Source organism: Odontesthes bonariensis, chromosome 18 (assembly GCF_027942865.1).
Source record: "Odontesthes bonariensis isolate fOdoBon6 chromosome 18, fOdoBon6.hap1, whole genome shotgun sequence".
Taxonomy (NCBI): domain Eukaryota; kingdom Metazoa; phylum Chordata; class Actinopteri; order Atheriniformes; family Atherinopsidae; genus Odontesthes; species Odontesthes bonariensis.
In genome coordinates this window covers 32538124-32557343 of record NC_134523.1, presented here as the reverse complement: position 1 = coordinate 32557343, position 19220 = coordinate 32538124, and the positions used below count along the sequence as shown (strand labels likewise).

At 42.1% G+C, this 19220-nt stretch overlaps 1 protein-coding gene across 1 annotated transcript in view; it reads left to right on the top strand.

Moving 5' to 3' along the window:
- The window catches only part of sema4ab (sema domain, immunoglobulin domain (Ig), transmembrane domain (TM) and short cytoplasmic domain, (semaphorin) 4Ab), a 47681-nt gene that overhangs the window by 27285 nt on the left and 1176 nt on the right, over positions 1-19220 (top strand). The window contains exons 9-13 of the mRNA XM_075449864.1: positions 11557-11701; positions 12027-12216; positions 16498-16613; positions 17765-17928; positions 19034-19128. Coding sequence (XP_075305979.1) covers positions 11557-11701; positions 12027-12216; positions 16498-16613; positions 17765-17928; positions 19034-19128 — 710 coding nt within the window. The remainder of the gene's footprint in view (positions 1-11556; positions 11702-12026; positions 12217-16497; positions 16614-17764; positions 17929-19033; positions 19129-19220) is intronic.

Genomic DNA, 19220 nt, shown 5'->3' with positions numbered 1-19220 from the left:
CCTTGAGGAACTCAGGACGGACCTCATCCACCCCCGGGGCCTTGCCACCGAGGAGTTTTTTAACCACCTTGGCAACCTCAGCCCCAGAAATGGGAGGTCCCACGTCCGAGCTCCCCAACTCTGCTTCCTCATCGGAAGGCGTGTCGGTAGGATTGAGGAGGCCCTCGAAGTATTTCCCCCACCGACTCATGACGTCCCTAGTTGAGGTCAGCAGAGCCCCTCACCATACACGGTGTTGACGGTGCACCGCTTCCCCCCCCTGAGCCGCCGAATGGTGATTCTCCATGGCCTCCCCGAACTCCTCCCAAGCCCGAGTTTTTGCCTCAGCAACCGCCGAGGCTGTGTTCCGCTTGGCCTGTCGGTACCCATCAGCTGCTTCCAGAGTCCCACTGGCCAAAAAGGCCCGATAGGACTCCTTCTTCAGCTTGACGGCTTCCCTCACCACTGGTGTCCACCAGCGGGTTCGGGGGTTGCCGCCACGACAGGCACCGGCCACCTTACGGCCACAGCTCCGGTCGGCCGCCTCAACAATGGAGGCACGGAACATGGCCCATTCGGGCTCAATGTCCCCCACCTCCCCCGGGACATGGTTGAAGCTCTGCCGGAGGTGGGAGTTGAAACTCCTCCTTACAGGGGATTCCGCCAGCCGTTCCCAGCAGACCCTCACAATACGTTTGGGCCTGCCAGGTCTGACCGGCTTCCTCCCCCACCAGCGGAGCCAACTCACCACCAGGTGGTGATCAGTTGACAGCTCCGCCCCTCTCTTCACCCGAGTGTCCAGGACATACGGCCGCAAGTCCGACGATACGACCACAAAGTCGATCATCGAGCTGCGGCCTAGGGTGTCCTGGTGCCAAGTGCACATATGGACACCCTTATGCCTGAACATGGTGTTCGTTATGGACAGTCCGTGACGAGCACAGAAGTCCAATAACAAAACACCACTCTGATTCAGATCGGGGGGGCCGTTCCTCCCAATCACGCCCCTCCAGGTCTCACTGTCATTGCCCACGTGAGCATTGAAGTCCCCCAGCAGGACGAGGGAGTCTCCCGGAGGAGCACTCTCCAGTGCCTCCTCCAGGGACTCCAAAAAGGGTGGGTACTCTGAACTGCTGTTCGGTGCATAAGCACAAACAACAGTCAGGACCCGTCCCCCCACCCTAAGGCGGAGGGAGGCTACCCTCTCGTCTACCGGGGTAAACCCCAATGTACAGGCGCACAGCCGGGGGGCAATAAGTATGCCCACACCTGCTCTACGCCTCTCACCGCGGGCAACTCCAGAGTGGAAGAGAGTCCAACCCCTCTCGAGGAGGCTGGTTCCGGAGCCCAAGCCATGCGTCGAGATGAGTCCAACTATATCCAGCCGGAACCGCTCAGCCTCGCGCACCAGCTCAGGCTCCTTCCCCAGCAGAGAGGTGACGTTCCACGTCCCAAGAGCCAGCTTCAGTAGCCGAGGATCAGACCCCCAAGGTCCCTGCCTTCGGCTGCCGCCCAGCTCACACTGCACCCGACCCCCATGGCCCCTCCCACGGGTGGTGAGCCCGTCAGAAAGGGGACCCGTGTAATTTCTTCGGGCTGTGCCCGACCGAGTCCCACGGGCACAGACCCGGCCACCAGGCGCTCGCCGGGGGGCCCCACCCCTGGGCCTGGCTCCAGGGGGAGGCCCCGGTGACCCGCGTCTGGGCAAGGGTACACGGTGTCCAACATTGTCCATCATCATAGGGGTTTTATGAGCTGTTCTTTGTCTGATCCCTCATCTAGGATCTGTTTGCCATGGGTGACCCTACCAGGGGCTTAAAGTCCCAGACAACATAGCTCCCAGACTCATTGGGGCACGCAAACCCCCCCACCACGGTAAGGTGACAGCTCATGGGGAGGAGACTCCAAACTGAAAAGGATATTTTTTCCCTGTCTAAGTGGCATCTTAACCAGATGTATGAGCCACCTTAACTGTTTTGTTTTTTTACTGGTATTTTTTTTTAACTTATTTACTACTAAAAATGTGTAGTAAATTTATGTCAATGTATGTTTAGAGTATGAAAATCTGATGATATTTAGGTAATAATTACTATAAAATGGCATTACACTAGTCACAGCTTGTTGCAGTAAATTCATACTGTTCATAGTATCTTTGTATCTTTTCAGGATTTTCCACTGTGTTTGTTTCCTTAAAACCCAGATTTTTGTTCATGCTAGTTTCAATGCTGTGTTGCTGGAATGATTTCTGCTTATAGTACTTAACATTTATGTGGTAGCCATGCCGACAGTTTAGTTGTTTACTTACATGTGGGCACAGCTGATGGAGCCCAACTAATGCCCAGAAGAAGACCCTACGTCCCAGACCAGTTTAAGAGGAAGTGTTATTGATGTAGAGCTGGAGCAAAATGGGGAGAAAGGAGGAGGAAGTTTAAAAAAATTCTTCCGAAAAACTTTTTGGGAATGTAAGATCACCGCCAAATGAGATGGCTGAGCTCTGAATGGTGACAAAGACACAGGGGGAATATCTGGAATGCAGTATAATTATGTTTCACTGAAACATGACTACAGGAGCTCATTCCCATCTCCAGTGCCTATGTACAGTGCCTTGCAAAAGTATTCGGCCCCCTTGAACTTTTCAACCTATTGCCACATTTCAGGCTTCAAACATAAAGATATAAGATTTTAATTTTTTGTGAAGAATCAACAACAAGTGGGACACAAACGTGAAGTGGAATGAAATTTATTGGATGCGTCAAACCTTTTTCACAAATAAAAAAACTGAAAAGTGGGGGGTGCAATATTATTCGGCCCCCTTGCGTTAATACTTTGTAGCGCCGCCTTTTGCTGCAATTACAGCTGCAAGTGGCTTAGGGTATGTCTCTATCAGTTTGGCACATCAGAGACTGAAATTCTTGCCCATTCTTCCTGCTGTACAGCTGGAGCTCAGTGAGGTTGGATGAGAGCGTTTGTGAACAGCAGTCTTCAGCTCTTTCCACAGATTCTGGATTGGATTCAGGTCTGGACTTTGACTTGGCCATTCCAACACCTGGATACGTTTATTTGGGAACCATTCCATTGTAGATTTGGCTTTATGTTTTGGATCATTGTCTTGTTGGAAGATAAATCTCCGTCCCAGTCTCAGGTCTCTTGCATCAAACTATTAAATGTGGTCTGCTGAATATCAGATCTCTCCTTTCAAAGTCTCTGTTTGTGAATGAGTTGATTTGTGATCATCATATTGATATATTTTGTCTTACAGAAACCTGGCTGCAGCAGGAGGATCATGTTAGCATTAATGAAGCAACTCCCTCTGACTGTTTAAATGTTCACGTTGCTGGAACCACAGGCAGAGGAGGAGGAGTGGCAGCTATTTTCAGATCAGGGTTACTAATCAGTCCCAGACCCAAGATTAGTTTGAGCTCTTTTGAATATCTGATTCTCAGTTTTTCCCACGCAAAGTGGAAATCCCAGAAACCTCTTGTGTTTGTTGTTGTGTATCGTCCACCTGGCCCTTATTCTGAGTTTCTGTCTGAATTCTCAGAGTTTTTATCCCAGTTAGTGCTGAGTACAGATAAAGTCATTGTAGTGGGTGACTTTAATATTCATGTAGATGTTGAAAATGACAGCCTGAATATGAACTTTAATTCTATATTGGACTCTATTGGATTTTCTCAGAGTGTTCACAGACCGACTCACTGCCTTAATCACACCCTTGATCTTGTGCTGACTTATGGCATTGAGAGTGAACAGTTAACAGTGTTCCCTCATAACCCTGTCTTATCTGACCATTTTCTGATAACCTTTGAGTTTACATTACTTGACTATACAGTTTCTGAGAAGAAATTTACGTATAGAAGGTGTCTATCAGAGGATGCTGTAACCAGATTTAAAGAATTAATTCCATCATCCTTTTCTTCACTGCCATGTGCAGATATGACAGAGGACGACTACCTAAACTTTTCTCCAGCAGCACTTGACTCTCTTGTTGACAGCACTATAGTTTCAATGCGTACAGCACTGGACAATGTTGCCCCTCTGAAAAGGAAGGTAATCAGTCAGAAGAGGTTGGCTCCTTGGTATAATTCACAGCTGCGTGCTTTAAAGCAGACTGCAAGAAAGCTGGAGAGACAGTGGCGTTCCTCTAATTTAGAAGAGTCTCAGTTAGTCTGGAAAGATAGTTTAACAATGTATAAGAAAGCCCTTCGTAAAGCTAGAACTGCTTATTATTCATCATTGATAGAAGAGAATAAGAATAATCCCAGGTTTCTTTTCAGCACTGTAGCCAGTCTGACTAAGAGTCCGAGCTCTGCTGAGCCAGTTATTCCTTTAACTCTCAGCAGTGATGATTTCATGAGCTTCTTTATTAATAAAATTGTTTCTATCAGAGAGAAGATTGATGGAGTCCTTCCCACTATTATCAGTGATGTATCATCAAGTACAGCAGCTTTAGAAGTATCTTTAGAACCTGATTTGTATTTAGACGGCTTCTGCCCAGTTGATCTCTCTGAACTAACAACAGCAATAGTCTCTTCTAAACCATCAACTTGTGTTTTAGACCCAATCCCAACCAGACTGTTCAAGGAGGTTTTCCCATTAATTGACACTTCCATATTGGATTTGATCAATCTGTCTTTGTTGACAGGATATGTACCTCAGACTTTTAAGGTTGCTGTAATTAAACCTTTACTTAAAAAACCTACTCTTGATTCAGAAGTGTTGGCTCATTATAGACCTATATCCAATCTCCCTTTTATGTCTAAAGTTCTTGAAAAAATAGTTGCAGCTCAGCTTTGTGATCATTTACACAGAAATAATCAGTTTGAAGAGTTTCAGTCAGGATTCAGAGTGCATCATAGCACAGAAACTGCACTGCTGAAAGTTACCAATGATCTCCTCTTAGCCTCTGATAGCGGACTTGTGTCTGTGCTTGTCCTGTTGGATCTCAGTGCTGCATTTGATACGGTCGATCACAGTATCTTATTACACAGACTTGAACATGTTATTGGGATTAAAGGAACTGCATTAGGCTGGTTTAAATCATATTTATCTGATAGATTTCAGTTTGTTCTTGTAAATGAAGAATCTTCCTCACACACCAGAGTAAGTCATGGAGTTCCCCAGGGTTCTGTGCTTGGACCGATTCTTTTTAATTTATACATGCTTCCATTAGGTAACATTATTAGACAGCATGGCATAAATTTCCATTGCTATGCTGATGATACTCAGCTGTACTTATCTATAAAACCAGATGAACCCAATAGGTTGGTCAGACTACAAGCATGTCTTAAAGACATAAAGACCTGGATGATAAATTCAGACAAAACTGAAGTCGTTATCTTTGGACCTGAGCGTTTCAGGGAGAAATTGTCTAGCTATATAGTTACTCTAGATGGTATTTCCTTGGCTTCTAGTTCTACAGTGAGGAACCTTGGAGTTATTTTTGACCAGAACTTATCATTTGACTCGCATATAAAACAGGTTTCTAGGACTGCCTTCTTTCATCTTCGTAATATTGTTAAAATCAGGAACATCTTGTCTCAGAGTGATGCAGAAAAACTAATTCATGCATTTGTTACTTCAAGATTGGACTACTGTAATTCTTTATTATTGGGCTGTCCCACATATTCTCTGAAAAGCCTTCAGTTGATCCAAAATGCTGCAGCCAGAGTTCTGATGAGAACTAACAGCAGAGATCATATTTCTCCAGTTTTAGCTTCTCTTCATTGGCTCCCTGTTAAATTCAGAATAGAATTTAAGATTCTTCTCCTTACATATAAAGCTCTTAATGACCGAGCTCCATCATATCTTAAAGATCTCATTGTAAGATATTTTCCTAACAGAGCACTTCGTTCCCAAACTGCAGGTTTACTTGAGGTTCCCAGAGTTTCTAAAAGTAGAATGGGAGGCAGAGCCTTCAGTTATCAGGCCCCTCTATTGTGGAATAAGCTGCCAGTAAATGTCCGGGAAGGAGACACCCTTTCCACTTTTAAGACCAAGCTTAAAACTTTCCTTTTTGATAAAGCTTATAGTTAGGGATGGCTCAGGTAATCCTGAAACATCCCATAGTTAAGCTGCTATAGGCCTAGACTGCTGGGGGGCCTCATCTGACACACCTTTCCTCACTTCACTCTCTTTATGTATATGTGATATTATTATGGTCATTAACTCGTGTTTCCCTGTTCCAACAGATATCCTTTGAATGGTGTTACAGTGCCGCCGCCGCCGCGGCAGCCCCCCCCCTCCCCCTTTCTGTCTTCTCAAACCCCAGCTGGTCGAGGCGGATGGCCACCCTTCCTGAGTCTGGTTCTGCCAGAGGTTTCTTCCTGTTCAAAGGGAGTCGTTTCTCTCCACAGTCGCCTCAGGCACGCTCAGGCCGGGAGATTGGACCGAAAAACAAAAAGTTTTCAGTGCAATCTGTTGGTTTTCTTAGCTAGGAAATTGTTTTTGAATTGGCTCTATATGAACGAATTGGATTATTTTATGAATTATGATTATTATTAATTAATTGAATTCCAATTGGCTTGAATTGGACTTACTATCTAAGTGCCTTGAGATGACATTTGTTGTATTTGGCGCTTAATAAATAAAAATGAATTGAAAATGAATTGAATTGCAGACTCCAACAGGTTTTCTTCCAGAATGGTCCTGTATTTGGCCCCATATATCTTCCCATCAACTTTGACCATCTTCCCTGTCCCTGCTGAGGGAAAGCAGGCCCAAACCATGATGCTGCCACCACCATGTGTGACAGTGGGGATGGTGTGTTCAGGGTGATGAGCTGTGTTGCTTTTACGCCAAACATATCGTTTTGCATTGTGGCCAAACAGTTGGATTTTGGTTTCATCTGACCAGAGCACCTTCTTCCACATGTTTGGTGTGCCCCCCAGGTGGCTTGTGGCAAACTTTAAACGAGACGTTTTATGGATATCTTTGAGAAATGGCTTTCTTCTTGCCACTCTTCCATAAAGGCCAGATTTGTGCAGTGTACGGCTGATTGTTGTCCTATGGACAGACTCTCCCACCTCAGCTGTAGATCTCTGCTGTTCATCCAGAGTGATCATGGGCCTCTGGGCTGCATCTCTGATCAGTCTTCTCCTTGTTCCAGATGAAAGTTTAGAGGGACGGCCGGGTCTTGGTAGATTTGCAGTGGTCTGATACTCCTTCCATTTCAATATGATTGTTTGCACAGTGCTCCTTGGGATGTTTAAAGCTTGGGAAATCTTTTTGTATCCAAATCCGGCTTTAAACTTCTCCACAACCGTATCTGGGACCTGCCTGGTGTGTTCCTTGGTCTTCATGAGGCTCTCTGCGCTTTGAACAGAACCCTGAGACTATCACAGAGCAGGTGCATTTATACGGAGACCTGATTACACACAGGTGGATTCTATGTATCATCATCAGTCATTTGGGACAACATTGGATCATTCAGAGATCCTCACTGAACTTCTGGAGTGAGTTTGCTGCACTGAAAGTAAAGGGGCCAAATAATATTGCACGCCCCACTTTTCAGTTTTTTAATTGTTAAAAAAGTTTGACACATCCAATAAATTTCATTCCACTTCACAATTGTGTCCCACTTGTTGTTGTTTGTTCACAAAAAAAATTAAAATTTTATATCTTTATGTTTGAAGCCTGAAATGTGGCAAAAGGTTGAAAAGTTCAAGGGGGCCGAATACTTTCGCAAGGCACAGTATGTGGCTTTTAGACTATACAGGCAGCCAGAGTCTGTAGAAAGAGTGGCAACAGTAAAGCAGGAGGGACTGCGATGCTTGTTAACATCAGATGGTATGATAGTGGACAATTTGAAGGAGCAGATCTGAACACCCATTAAACTGGCTGTGGGTTTCTGTCTGTATTTTACAGTATTTTTTTCCAAGTTTAAATATTATTTTGCTACCCACCATAAGTTTGCATGTGTTGTGATTAGCTCAGAAGTTGTTCAGCTACAAACACAATACCCCTGTGTATTAATGGAGTTCTCTGCACATTTCAGTGACATGTCTCTGTCTGCTACATCTGTTTTCACCAGTGAAAACAAAAAGTTGGATTTATACCATGTAAAAACAACAGATGCATTTAGCTCCTCTGCACATGCTCACTCGAGAAAAGTAGACCAAAAGTTTTGTGAGGAGTTGGTCAGAGGAATCTGAAGAAACTCTGAAGGGGTGATTTTAGGCTGCAGACATGCATGCTCTCTGGAAACTGAAATGGATATGATGTCAAGGGTGGGTGTTGATGTTGATGTTGGGTGGGTAGCAGCAGGTGGGTAGCAGCAGGTGGGAAGCTACAGAGAAGTGTGTAAGACTACAACTCTGCATCCTGGTCTGAGCCCTGAGTTGTCAAGTTTTAGGGTGGCAAATAAATTCATCCATATTTCTAGAAATGAGAGCTGCTCCTTCCAAAGTGGGATGGATGCCGTCTCTCCTCATCAGACCAGGTTTTCTCCAGAAAGATTGCCAGTTATCTCTGTAGCCCACGTTGTTTGCTGGACACCATCTAGACAACCAGCGATTGTAGGACGACATGCGGCTAAACATGTCATCACTGGTCAGATTTGGCAGGGGTCCAGAGAAAACTACGGAGTCCCACATTGTTTTGGCAAAATTACACACCGATGCAACATTAATTTTAGTGACCTCCGATTGGCGTAACCGGGTGTCATTAACGCCGACGTGAATAACTATTTTACCGTATTTACGTTTATCCTTAGCCAGCAGTTTTAAATAGGATTCTACGTCGCCCGCTCTGGCCCCAGGAATGCATTTGACTATGGCCGCTGGTGTCTCTAAAGCCACGTTTCTGACTATAGAGCTGCCAATTACCAGGGTTTTGTCCTCAGCGGTTGTGTCGCTGAGTGGGGAAAATCTGTTTGAAGCGTGGACAGGTCGATGGTGAACCACGGGCTTGACATTAGGGCTATGTCTTCTCTTCCTGAACTCCAACCAGCCGGCCTGGGGTCCCGGGCGGGTTCTGCTAAGGGGAGGCTAATGGGGCTAGCTACGCTAGGTGGCTCCGCATTAACCAAAGGGACCTGGCTCGCTATCAGGTAGTTTTCAACGGTGCAGAGCCGAGCTTCCAATTCAGATAACCTCGCCTCCAAAACTACAAAAAGACTACATTTGTTACATGTACCATTATCGCTAAAGGAGGCAGAGGAGTAACTAAACATCTGACACACGGAGCAGGTGATAGAGGGAGAGAACTGGTAGCCATGCTAAGCTAGAGAACCAGACACAAAGTGAAATTAAAGACTAAAGATCTGTAGGAATGAGTGTTAGAACAGAACAAGTATGCGATAGAGTTAACTATGCAAAAATGTGTAACTTATAAGGAGAAATTGCTCCAAGAGAAGCAAGAAAAGAACACAATCAAGGTAACAGGAAGTGATGCAATACGTCTTACCGCAAAGCGATTGACTGAAAACAACAAAAAGGTGGCTGAAATAAAACTAAAACTTTAAAACCACAGACTAGCAACAAATGTTATCACGTCCAACTGACTCGTCCATGTCATTCCTGCTCATCAGCGATCTTCTTTCTTCGTCGTTCTTAGGCCGAGCTATAGATACATCAGTGAACAACAGTGCCATCTACTGGATAGTGCTTTGTGAATCAAGAGCTATTTGTTTGTGGATCTGTGCGGATTTGCGAAAAGAATGTCTCAAAAATATGAAAGTGTAATTGGTGATCCACAATTGCTGAGTCACGATTCACAAACAGAATTTTCAGTTTCACAAATGGCTTTTTTTTTCTCACAAACAGTCTTGTATTGCATACCTAGTTCTCCTTCATTCATCTTCACATTTAAGTTCCTTCACCTTCTGTTTGAAATACTGGTCTGGTTTTAACCTTGACTAAATGGCCTCACTGTTTATATCCTGCTGAGACCTACCTTCTCGCCTAAGTCATTGCTGTTCCTGCTCATCATTTCTTGTACTCCGTCACTTCTGTTTTGAATATATTGATTCCATTATCCTTTATTTCTGTGCCACTGGTCATTTCTGAGTCCATCAAGAACTCAGCCATTACAGACGTCCTGTAATGTTGTTGCAGCTGAGCTGAAGCCTTGACAAATGTTGACAAGCTTTCCTTAAACTTCAAGTTTGACCACTATGTTGTACAGCATTGTCCATTTTGTTCAGCAGCTTTTGCAGCATTATTTTGCAAAACCAGCTCCAGGGGCCCCAGAGCAGTCTCCAGCACAGAGACAGCCTTCTTTATCAGTTTGTTCAGTTTCTTTGAGTCATTGGCTCTGATGCTTCTGCCCCAACAGGTGCTGAATTGAAACCGATACAGCAAAGCCAATTGAAACACCACTGACTCAAAAGATATGAGACATCTTGCTGGAGAACCTAAACTAGAGCCTGTCCCAGCTGTCATTGGGCAAGAGGCGGGGTACACCCAGGACAAACCAGACACACAACTATTCACACTCACACTCACTCCTAGGGACAATTTAGAGACACCAATTAACCTAACATGCATGTTTTTGGATTGTGGGAGAAAGCTGGAGTACCCGGACAGAACCCATGCATACATGGGGAGAACATGCAGACTCCACACAGAAAGGCCTTGAACCTGGAACCCACTTGCTGTGAGGCAATGGTGCTAACCACCACACCATCATGCAGCCCTATTGTCCTTTGTCTTGTTTGCACCCAACATAAGGCGACTGTACCCGCACCATGACCGAGGTCTCCAGGGAAAAAAGCAAACTGTAGTGTGTCCTAAAAGGTGTTTATTTGCTTACTTGGGTGAGTCAATAATAGTCTCCCCAGTACTTTAACAACGTTAGATGGGATCTGTAGTACATCCCCCTGGACCTATAACCTTTCTATACAATTTCTATACACTTCAATAACTGCTTCTCTCCTTCCCTGAAAGCCTTCTTATTCATTTATTCTTATCTTAGAGCAGCTTTTCAGGTCACTGGTGATGCAAGGTCTATTCATTTGGAACCACTTCATTGTCCTGGTGGGAATGATGTCCACAATTTTTTTTAGATTTATAAAGCCTGCCACACACTTTTATCCAGTTTGACTTCAAAGCATCCCTTCATGATTTTTCAACTTTCTGAGGCCACCTCTTGAAAGTATTTTTGATCACACTTTGCTGGTGAACAATGGGTGTGGAGGTGAGCAGTACCACATTGTGGTTTGGTTTTTTGGAGGGTTTTTTTCCAATGAAGGATGGGCAGAAGAGCTCTATTCGTCTCTTAAATTTGCTTAGATTAAATCAAGCATTCTATTTTTTCCGGTGTAGCAGTTAAACTGTTGTAAAGTTAGAAGTGTAACAGAGGGAGAGACGTGGTTGAAATTTCTAGTCTGTTATATAGATTTACTTTAATTCTAAGAATTTCTATGATAAGTTCTATGATAAGTAACCAGTATTTGGAGGACAGCATACATTTTTTGTTAATGAAAAGGAAGCTATAGACTTAACTGCTGCATCTTCATACTAATCTGATCCACAGTTGTTCTTTTATGTCATATCCAACAGGATCTGATTTTATGGATTTATACATTGGCTGTTGTTAATTGTGTCTATATTTGGTTATTTTTTGTTCTCCAATAACCAGGTCTGTCAACTCTGGACGGTCTGCAGTTTGTTCATTTCGTCTGAATGAGATCAAATCAGTTTTCTCTGGTAACTACAAAGTCCTAAATAGGGACACATTACAGTGGAGTACACGAGTTCAAGAAAAGGTTGCAAATCCAGGAGAGGTAAATCGTTACTTTCGTGATAAAATGTAACTATTACAAAGCTTCACATTTGATCTTTGACAGTGAAAACTTCAGGTTATGACCTAGCAAACCTTGAATGTATATATGCTGCCTTTAAGTCTTAAGTAGTTTTTACATTCCAACCTATCATTGAGTTTTATATGTACTATTATTTTATTTTCAGTTGTTAATGCTCCTTCAGCACCAGCCATAGCAAATTGCTAAATTATTTGATCAATGTGATTTCACTAAGTATTCTTTTAATGTAATGAAAGTGAATACTTCAGATTTACTTGTGACTGTATCAAATTTTTTTGTGTGGTAGTGTGGCCTGCACAATGCATCAGATAACGCCCTGCGCTTTGTCAAAGAGAACTTTCTGGCAGAAGACATTGTGCGACCGGTTGGAAGAAGTCTGACTTTGGTGTCTACTGAACACACCTACAGCCATCTGACTGTTCAGAGAGTCCAGGCTGTCAATAGGAGGCACTACACTGTCCTGTTTTTGCTTACGGGTAGGCCATGAATACTGTTAATACTGTACATTTCAGATACCTTATACATTTTTTGTTATTCATTTTTTATTTTAATACTCTTTATTGGTAACAGGACAAGGAAGAATTTCACCGCACATTGTGTATGATTGTGTATGTGACAAATAAAACAATCTTGAATCAGAACAGTATGACACTGAACATACTTTTCAACAGTAACATAATATATATATATATATATATATATATATTATTAATAATATTATTATTTATTTATGTATTTATTTTCACATAACTCACTGCTATGGGATTCATTTACAAGCTAAATTTAAATCCTTTCTCATTCTACTTTTCAAGATGTCAAAAGCACATTTGTTGAAATCCACTTACAAAGATGATGATTACAGATGATTATTGTCTTCTGAACATGTTGTTGGTTCAAAATTTGTCTCAGTAGTTCTGCAGGAATTTTTCAACATATAAATTAAAATCAACTGAACCTTATAATTTTGCCTAAAAAAAAAACCTAGAATTTTTTTTTTTTAAATGTGTGCATATATAAATGCTGATTTTTATCATTTTATAATGCTGATTTTATTATATATATATGAAATTTTATATATATTTGATATATATCAAATAAAATCAGCTTTATGATGCCCTGTCAAGGCATGCCACCAGCAACCTTGGAATTACTATGAGATGTAGAAGTAAAGCAATGTCAGCTGCTTGGAACCCGAACATACTAATGTGAAGTGGTACTCTGGAACAAGACATTCATGGACTAGAGTGGAATACTACTATTGCAGCAACCCAGATGAGAGGGGATATTTGCTATTGATGTTGGACCAAGGGATGCTCTGAAAGCCAACATCTAAACAAACAAAGACAAAACTTCTAACCCAGTGTTCTTATGTTTGTTACAGAATCTGGTATAAAAACTAGAGATTAATGAGATACAACAAAGATGCTATGGCAAGGGGGAGCCAGGACGACCGGTAGGGGAAGATGCATCATCATCCTAACCATCTAAAAATGGATAGCAAGCCCCTTTACACAGCCCTGAAAACCTTAACACAAGCACAGCTGACATAGATAACATGGATACTTTGAGCCTTGTCTGGCTCTTTGCCAAGGCCAAGAGACAAAGTAGCCTCTAAAAGTTTGCTAGAAAAATGTGAATGTAATACTGCATACGACACTTATTGGGACCATCACAGAGACCAATGATACAATGATGCACGCCACAGCTGCAGTAATCCCATAAAGGCTCTGCAACAAGGGGCAATAAAGGGGAGTATCCTCAGTGGAGAATAAGGTTGGAGGCCAAGATGAGGGCAATACAAAGGGAGATTAGTCATTTATAAGAGTTTCAGAAAGTGCAATGAAAAAGGAACTCCCAAAGAAATACAGCAAACTCTTCATACCTGAGACATAGTAACTAACAAAGACCCAAAGCTCTGGCAACCTGCCTGAGAAGCTAGAGAAGCCAAAGCCAGGAGAATAAATGGACTGTTCTCCACTGAATGATGATAGACCCACCCAGGGCTGAGACTGAACAGTACTGGATGAGTATTTGGGAGAAATAAGCATCATATAACACGGATGCTCCATTGCTAGTTGGTCTAAGAGCTGAATACAGCAATCTCTCAGGACAGGAATCAATAACCATGACAGAGACAGACATTCAAGAAAGAGTCTCAAGTATGAAGTGTAGGACTGCACTAGGCCCTGACATGATAAACACCTCCCAGCTAAAAAAAACAACTGCACTCCATGAACTGTCAGCAGCACAAATCAGGCAACTGCTACTAGGGATGGGATTTGAGAACCGGCTCCCAGTAGTTTGATTCCGTGGAATCATTAATGCGCCTTCCTAACGATCCCGTTTCTGCTAACGTATGAGACATTTGCGCGATGACGTCATGTGCACGCTTCTTACTTTGGCTCAGAATGTTTCCAACGTGGCATCGAGGCAGAAGCGCTCCAAAGATTGGTTATATTTCACTCAAAAGGACAATACTAGGGCCAGTTGCAACACATACAGAGCTTTGATCACATCAAAGGGGGGAAATACCTCCAACATGCTGAAACATTTGACCATACAGCATGCAGTTACTTTGCATGAATGTAAAGTCTTTGACACGCTGTTAAGTGATGGCGGCAACCAAGGTCGTAAATTTGGTCTTGGCTTTGGTAGGGAAACTTCCCAGCACCCTTACGACCTGGGCCGCAACTCTCGCGGAGCTTGTGGCACAGCGTCTTCCGTCTCAAAAGTCCCAGGTAACGTAAAACTTCCAGGTCCTATTGATTGTAATAATGTTTGCAACATACTGTATGAATAATTTCCTTAAGCATAACCTAGCTTTGATTTAGTTGAATTTGAGTGCACAATGTTGGTGCATACTTGAAATTAAAGTGTTACTGCAACCAAACCCATTTGTACTATATATGACTGGATGAGAATCGATAGAGAGAACCGATAAGGAACCGAATCAATGAGCGATATCGATAATGGAACCGGAATTGCTAAATTCTTAACAATTCCCATCCCAAGCTGCTACTGAATTGGACCCCTGACTGGTTAACTCATAGTCTAACAGTCCTGATCATGAGAGATCCCCATAAGGGACAGTTCCATCCAACTACTGGCCAGTAACCTGCCTCTGTACAACATGGAATCTCCTGTCAGGCATCATAGCGGATAAGATCAGTAGACATGTGGCTTAATACATGAGCGGGGCCCAGAGGAGAATTTCAAGCAACAAAAGACAAGCTGACCATCAGCTACTGATCAACAGAACTGTCACTCAAAACTATCAGATCAGACATACAAATCTGTGTACCACTGGATTGACTCCAAAAAGAGCCTCAGACACAGTAATACTGGAATGCTCCAAACTTTTCAATATCAACAGGACACTAAGAGCTTTCAAGAACTCAATCGAATTGTGGAAGACAACCTTGGAGGCTAATTACACTCCAATTGCTCAAGTCACCATCAAGTGTGATATCTACCAAGGAGTTGGACTGTCCCCAATGCTATTCTGCATAGGCCTGAACTCCTTCAACCAGATCATCTAAAAGATTGGCTAAGGATACTGGTTCCAAAATGGAGCGATCATCAGCCACACTCTACATGGACAGCATCAAGCTATGAGCCAGTACTAAGTAAGACATTGACTCACTTATACACCTCACCATGAAATCGGAATGTCATTCAAACTAGATAAATGTGGCTGAATGATGTCTATAAGATGTAAGATGATCACAACTGAAAGGCGTGAACCATCAAACGGCACCATAACAGATGTTCAGGACCGCTCCAAATTAGCTCAGGGTCCTAAAGGCAGCCATGAAGAGACAAAAGGGAAGTCAGGCACAACAAAGTAACTAAAAAAGAACAAGGCAAGTTTGCACCATCAACATGTATTCCTTACCTGTTAGCAGATACCCTGCTGGTACAACAAACTGGCCAAAGTAGGAGACAGAAGTCACTGATATCAAGACAAGAAAGCTTCTCACAGTGCATGAAGGATATCACCCCAAGTCCATCATGCTGAAACTGTACACAAAGTGAAAGCAGAATGGCGTGAGCTTCAGAGCCCCTATTCAGGACAAAACAACAAAGATCCAGGAATAGTTCAGCGTGAACTGTTAAGCGAGTGCCTCAGGCAACTGTAACCCAGTGAAGGGGGCGAGGAAAACGGGGGCCCTTTGTGGAGAAATAAGCCTCTGTATGTATGTACTACTGACAAACTAACAAAGTAGCTGATTTCAAAAAGTTCCAAGAGGAAAAGAACATGAGAAGCTCCAAAACTGCCTAGACCTAAAGGAAGAATGTTGAAAAGATGTGGAAGGTGAAAGCAACAGTAGTACCAGTGGAAATTGGAGACCTCTGTGCCATGATCCCCAAATTGGGAGAGTGGCTCCAACAGATCCCAGAAACAACATCAGAGATCTTTGTCCAGAGGAGACATTTATTTTGATGATGGAAGCAATAAAATACATGCAACTTTTTTTTTTCCTTTGTGTTGTCTGTTTCTGCTGATATTGAGCTATGATGCTGACAAACTCAGAACTGCTTCTCTTTGGTTCAGCTGGTAATAGTTATAATACTCACTATTTTAATCACAGAACTGATCAATTGATTGAAGGATGTAGAATAAATGATTGAGTAGTTGTTTTTTTGCACAGGATATTTTTTAAAATCTTATTTAAAACAATGATATTTCTAGACGTTGTTGTAGTATGTTTTATCAATTTTATCATCAAAAATTAAAAAATTTTCCTGTGTTACAGAGGCTGGTCACTTACACAAAGCAGTGCTGCTGCAGAGCGGGGCCCACATCATTGAGGAAATTAAGCTTTTTGAGCAGACTCATCCAATCAAGAGTCTGAAACTCTCCATTCCCAAGGTGCATACTGACAGACATTTAATTTGTGATTTAGATATGGCCAGAGATTCAGAGTGGATTCCCTTTGAGAACCTTTAACCTATAGCTTGCTGTCTCGTAAAATCAATATCGTTATCAGAATTTCTGATAATCTGACTGGACTAAATTAGGTTAGATATTTCCAACAAAGTTCTTTTATCCTGAGAAAGCGGTGTGAATCATCTCCCAAAAGAATTTCACATTTCTATTTGTCTCTTTGCCTCAAAATGATTCAAATGAATGGCTCCTGATCAGGCCACTGCAGAGCTTGAATAAGAGTTGATGATTTGAATCAGGTGTGCTGGAGGAGGGAAACATCGAAAACATGCAGGGCAGTGGGTCCCAAGCACCGGAACTGAGAAACACTGCCCTAGGTGTTTCTTTTTATTAACATTTACTAACCTATTATTACTTCCCTCCTAACATTTTTTAAAAGTCTTGCTGCCATCAAATTGAAGATGAGATTTTTGTTTTTTTAAGAGTGCACTTAGTTTTTCACTGCTTCTACATTTTGTCTTAATTTTTGTTAAATAATAAATAATGGCATGATAAAAAAAAAAATTATGACCATTTGTTGGATGGACCATTCACACATCTCCATAAGGTTGCATGTGTGTGATTGAGGACTGGCCCATCAAAGTTACATGCATGATAACTACTTGATTCCCTGAGCCAAGGCCACCCCACCAAAAGACATATGGTTTCAATATTGCAGTTTATAAATAACACATTTCTCTGATCACACAAAAATGTTACTTGTTTGTGTTTTGCTTTGTGTTATTTTCATGTAATTGGCAGCTCAGTTATTGTATGCCTTGTTTATCTTACAAAGACTATGAGAAATTTTCAAACCAATAATGCAACAAAATAACATATGTGCAAATCAGTCTGATGAATAATTAGTGGCATCATTCAAGAGAAATCAGTGTATGTCAAGTTATTTATTTTATATTTAATCATTATGCACAGAGTAGGTTTGTAGATTCTTGAAAATATGGCTTCTCTAATATGTTAACATTTACAGAGTGCAAAGGGCTTCAGCCAGAGTTGTAAAAGTAAAGTAACCTTAGATTGCCGAAGAGGACTGTGAAGAATTGTTGGAAACGTTTTGGTCTGATTCTGTCTTAATGCAGGGTATGATATATGTTGGTACGTCAGAGGGTGTGTTGAAGATTCCAACAGCCAACTGTTCTTTCTACTGGACCTGTGCTCAATGCGTTCTGTCCCGGGACCCCTTCTGTGGTTGGGATCCTGCCAAAAGAGTCTGTGCGGGGGTCTCTGAAACCGTAACCACTCTGTGAGTACTACCACATCATGATGCAAATATTATATCCCAACAATGCTTTATTTAAGCAGCATGACAAAACACACATTACATGGGAATATTAACAATATTTCGGTGGAATTTTCTGAGACTGAACTGATAATAGTTTTAATTTAGTTTTAAATGACCCAGCATTTAAACAGAAACTTCAAACTCTGGTTTAAACAAGTTTTATGTTAAACCGTGTGCTTTAAAATATTATGGAGCAAAAAAGTGAGCGAAGACAAGGATATCTGAAGCTTTAACATTAGGTTCTGTGATTGGTCTTTTTTCTCTTCTCTTTGTATTACTGTTTTTCTAGGTATAAGATAGGCTACAGTATGGCCATGTACCTGATATAGTGTACAACTTGAGTTGCTGTTTCCAATTTAAGTTGAGGATTTTGACACATAAATAAAAATGTACTATTTTTCCAAATTGTTCCAATGTAACTACTACATTTACAGAATTTCAGCTATGAGCCTTGAAGCGAAAGAAACCTCCAATGGAAAGTTTGACGTGACACAGCAGACAGTTTCAAGTGTGTTCAACTCGCTGCCATTTAAAAAAAGTTCCCTCCATTGAAAAAAAAAAACTACATTACCGCGTTCCTTTAACCCTTCTGGTGCTGATGGTCTTCAAATTATTTTCCTGGCTCTTATAGTTTTCTCACAGAAGGTCAGCCATTTCTGCTCCTTCTGCTGTGTGTGAGCTGCTTACACACATTCCTATCACTGCGAGGACATCTCTGCTCTGCTACATATTACACTGCGGCCATTTTAACTGTTACTCACTTGACTTCTGCTAAATATTCCCTATTTTCAGCTTTTTTAGCATGGTCAGCTAACCCCATTCAGCTCATAAACATTCTCACTGCTCTCACATTCTCACAGCTTTTTCTAGTTAGCTTTTGCGGTGTCATCCCAAGATGAGCTTAAATTTTGTAGGCAAAGTTATGAATTATTTAAACATTTAAGAAAACTATAATGGTAATAAAGTGAGATTATTTTGTATTCATCATTAAAGAGAATTGGCCACAAGAAGAAAATTTGAATTACTTGTCTGAGCTTTCTCTGTTAACGGGACATCTCCCCCTCAGGAGCCAGGACATTGATGATGGGAATGTTGAAGAGGCTTGCAACAGTGTGTCATTTACACATAGAACCAGATTTGGTCTAAGCAAAGTGCCCACAGGTATGTTTGATTTATCTAAACTGCTTTGCAGATATAGTCCATATTTTCCAGACTGTTTTAATTTTATGTAAGTGAGTAGTAGTTCTTCTTTT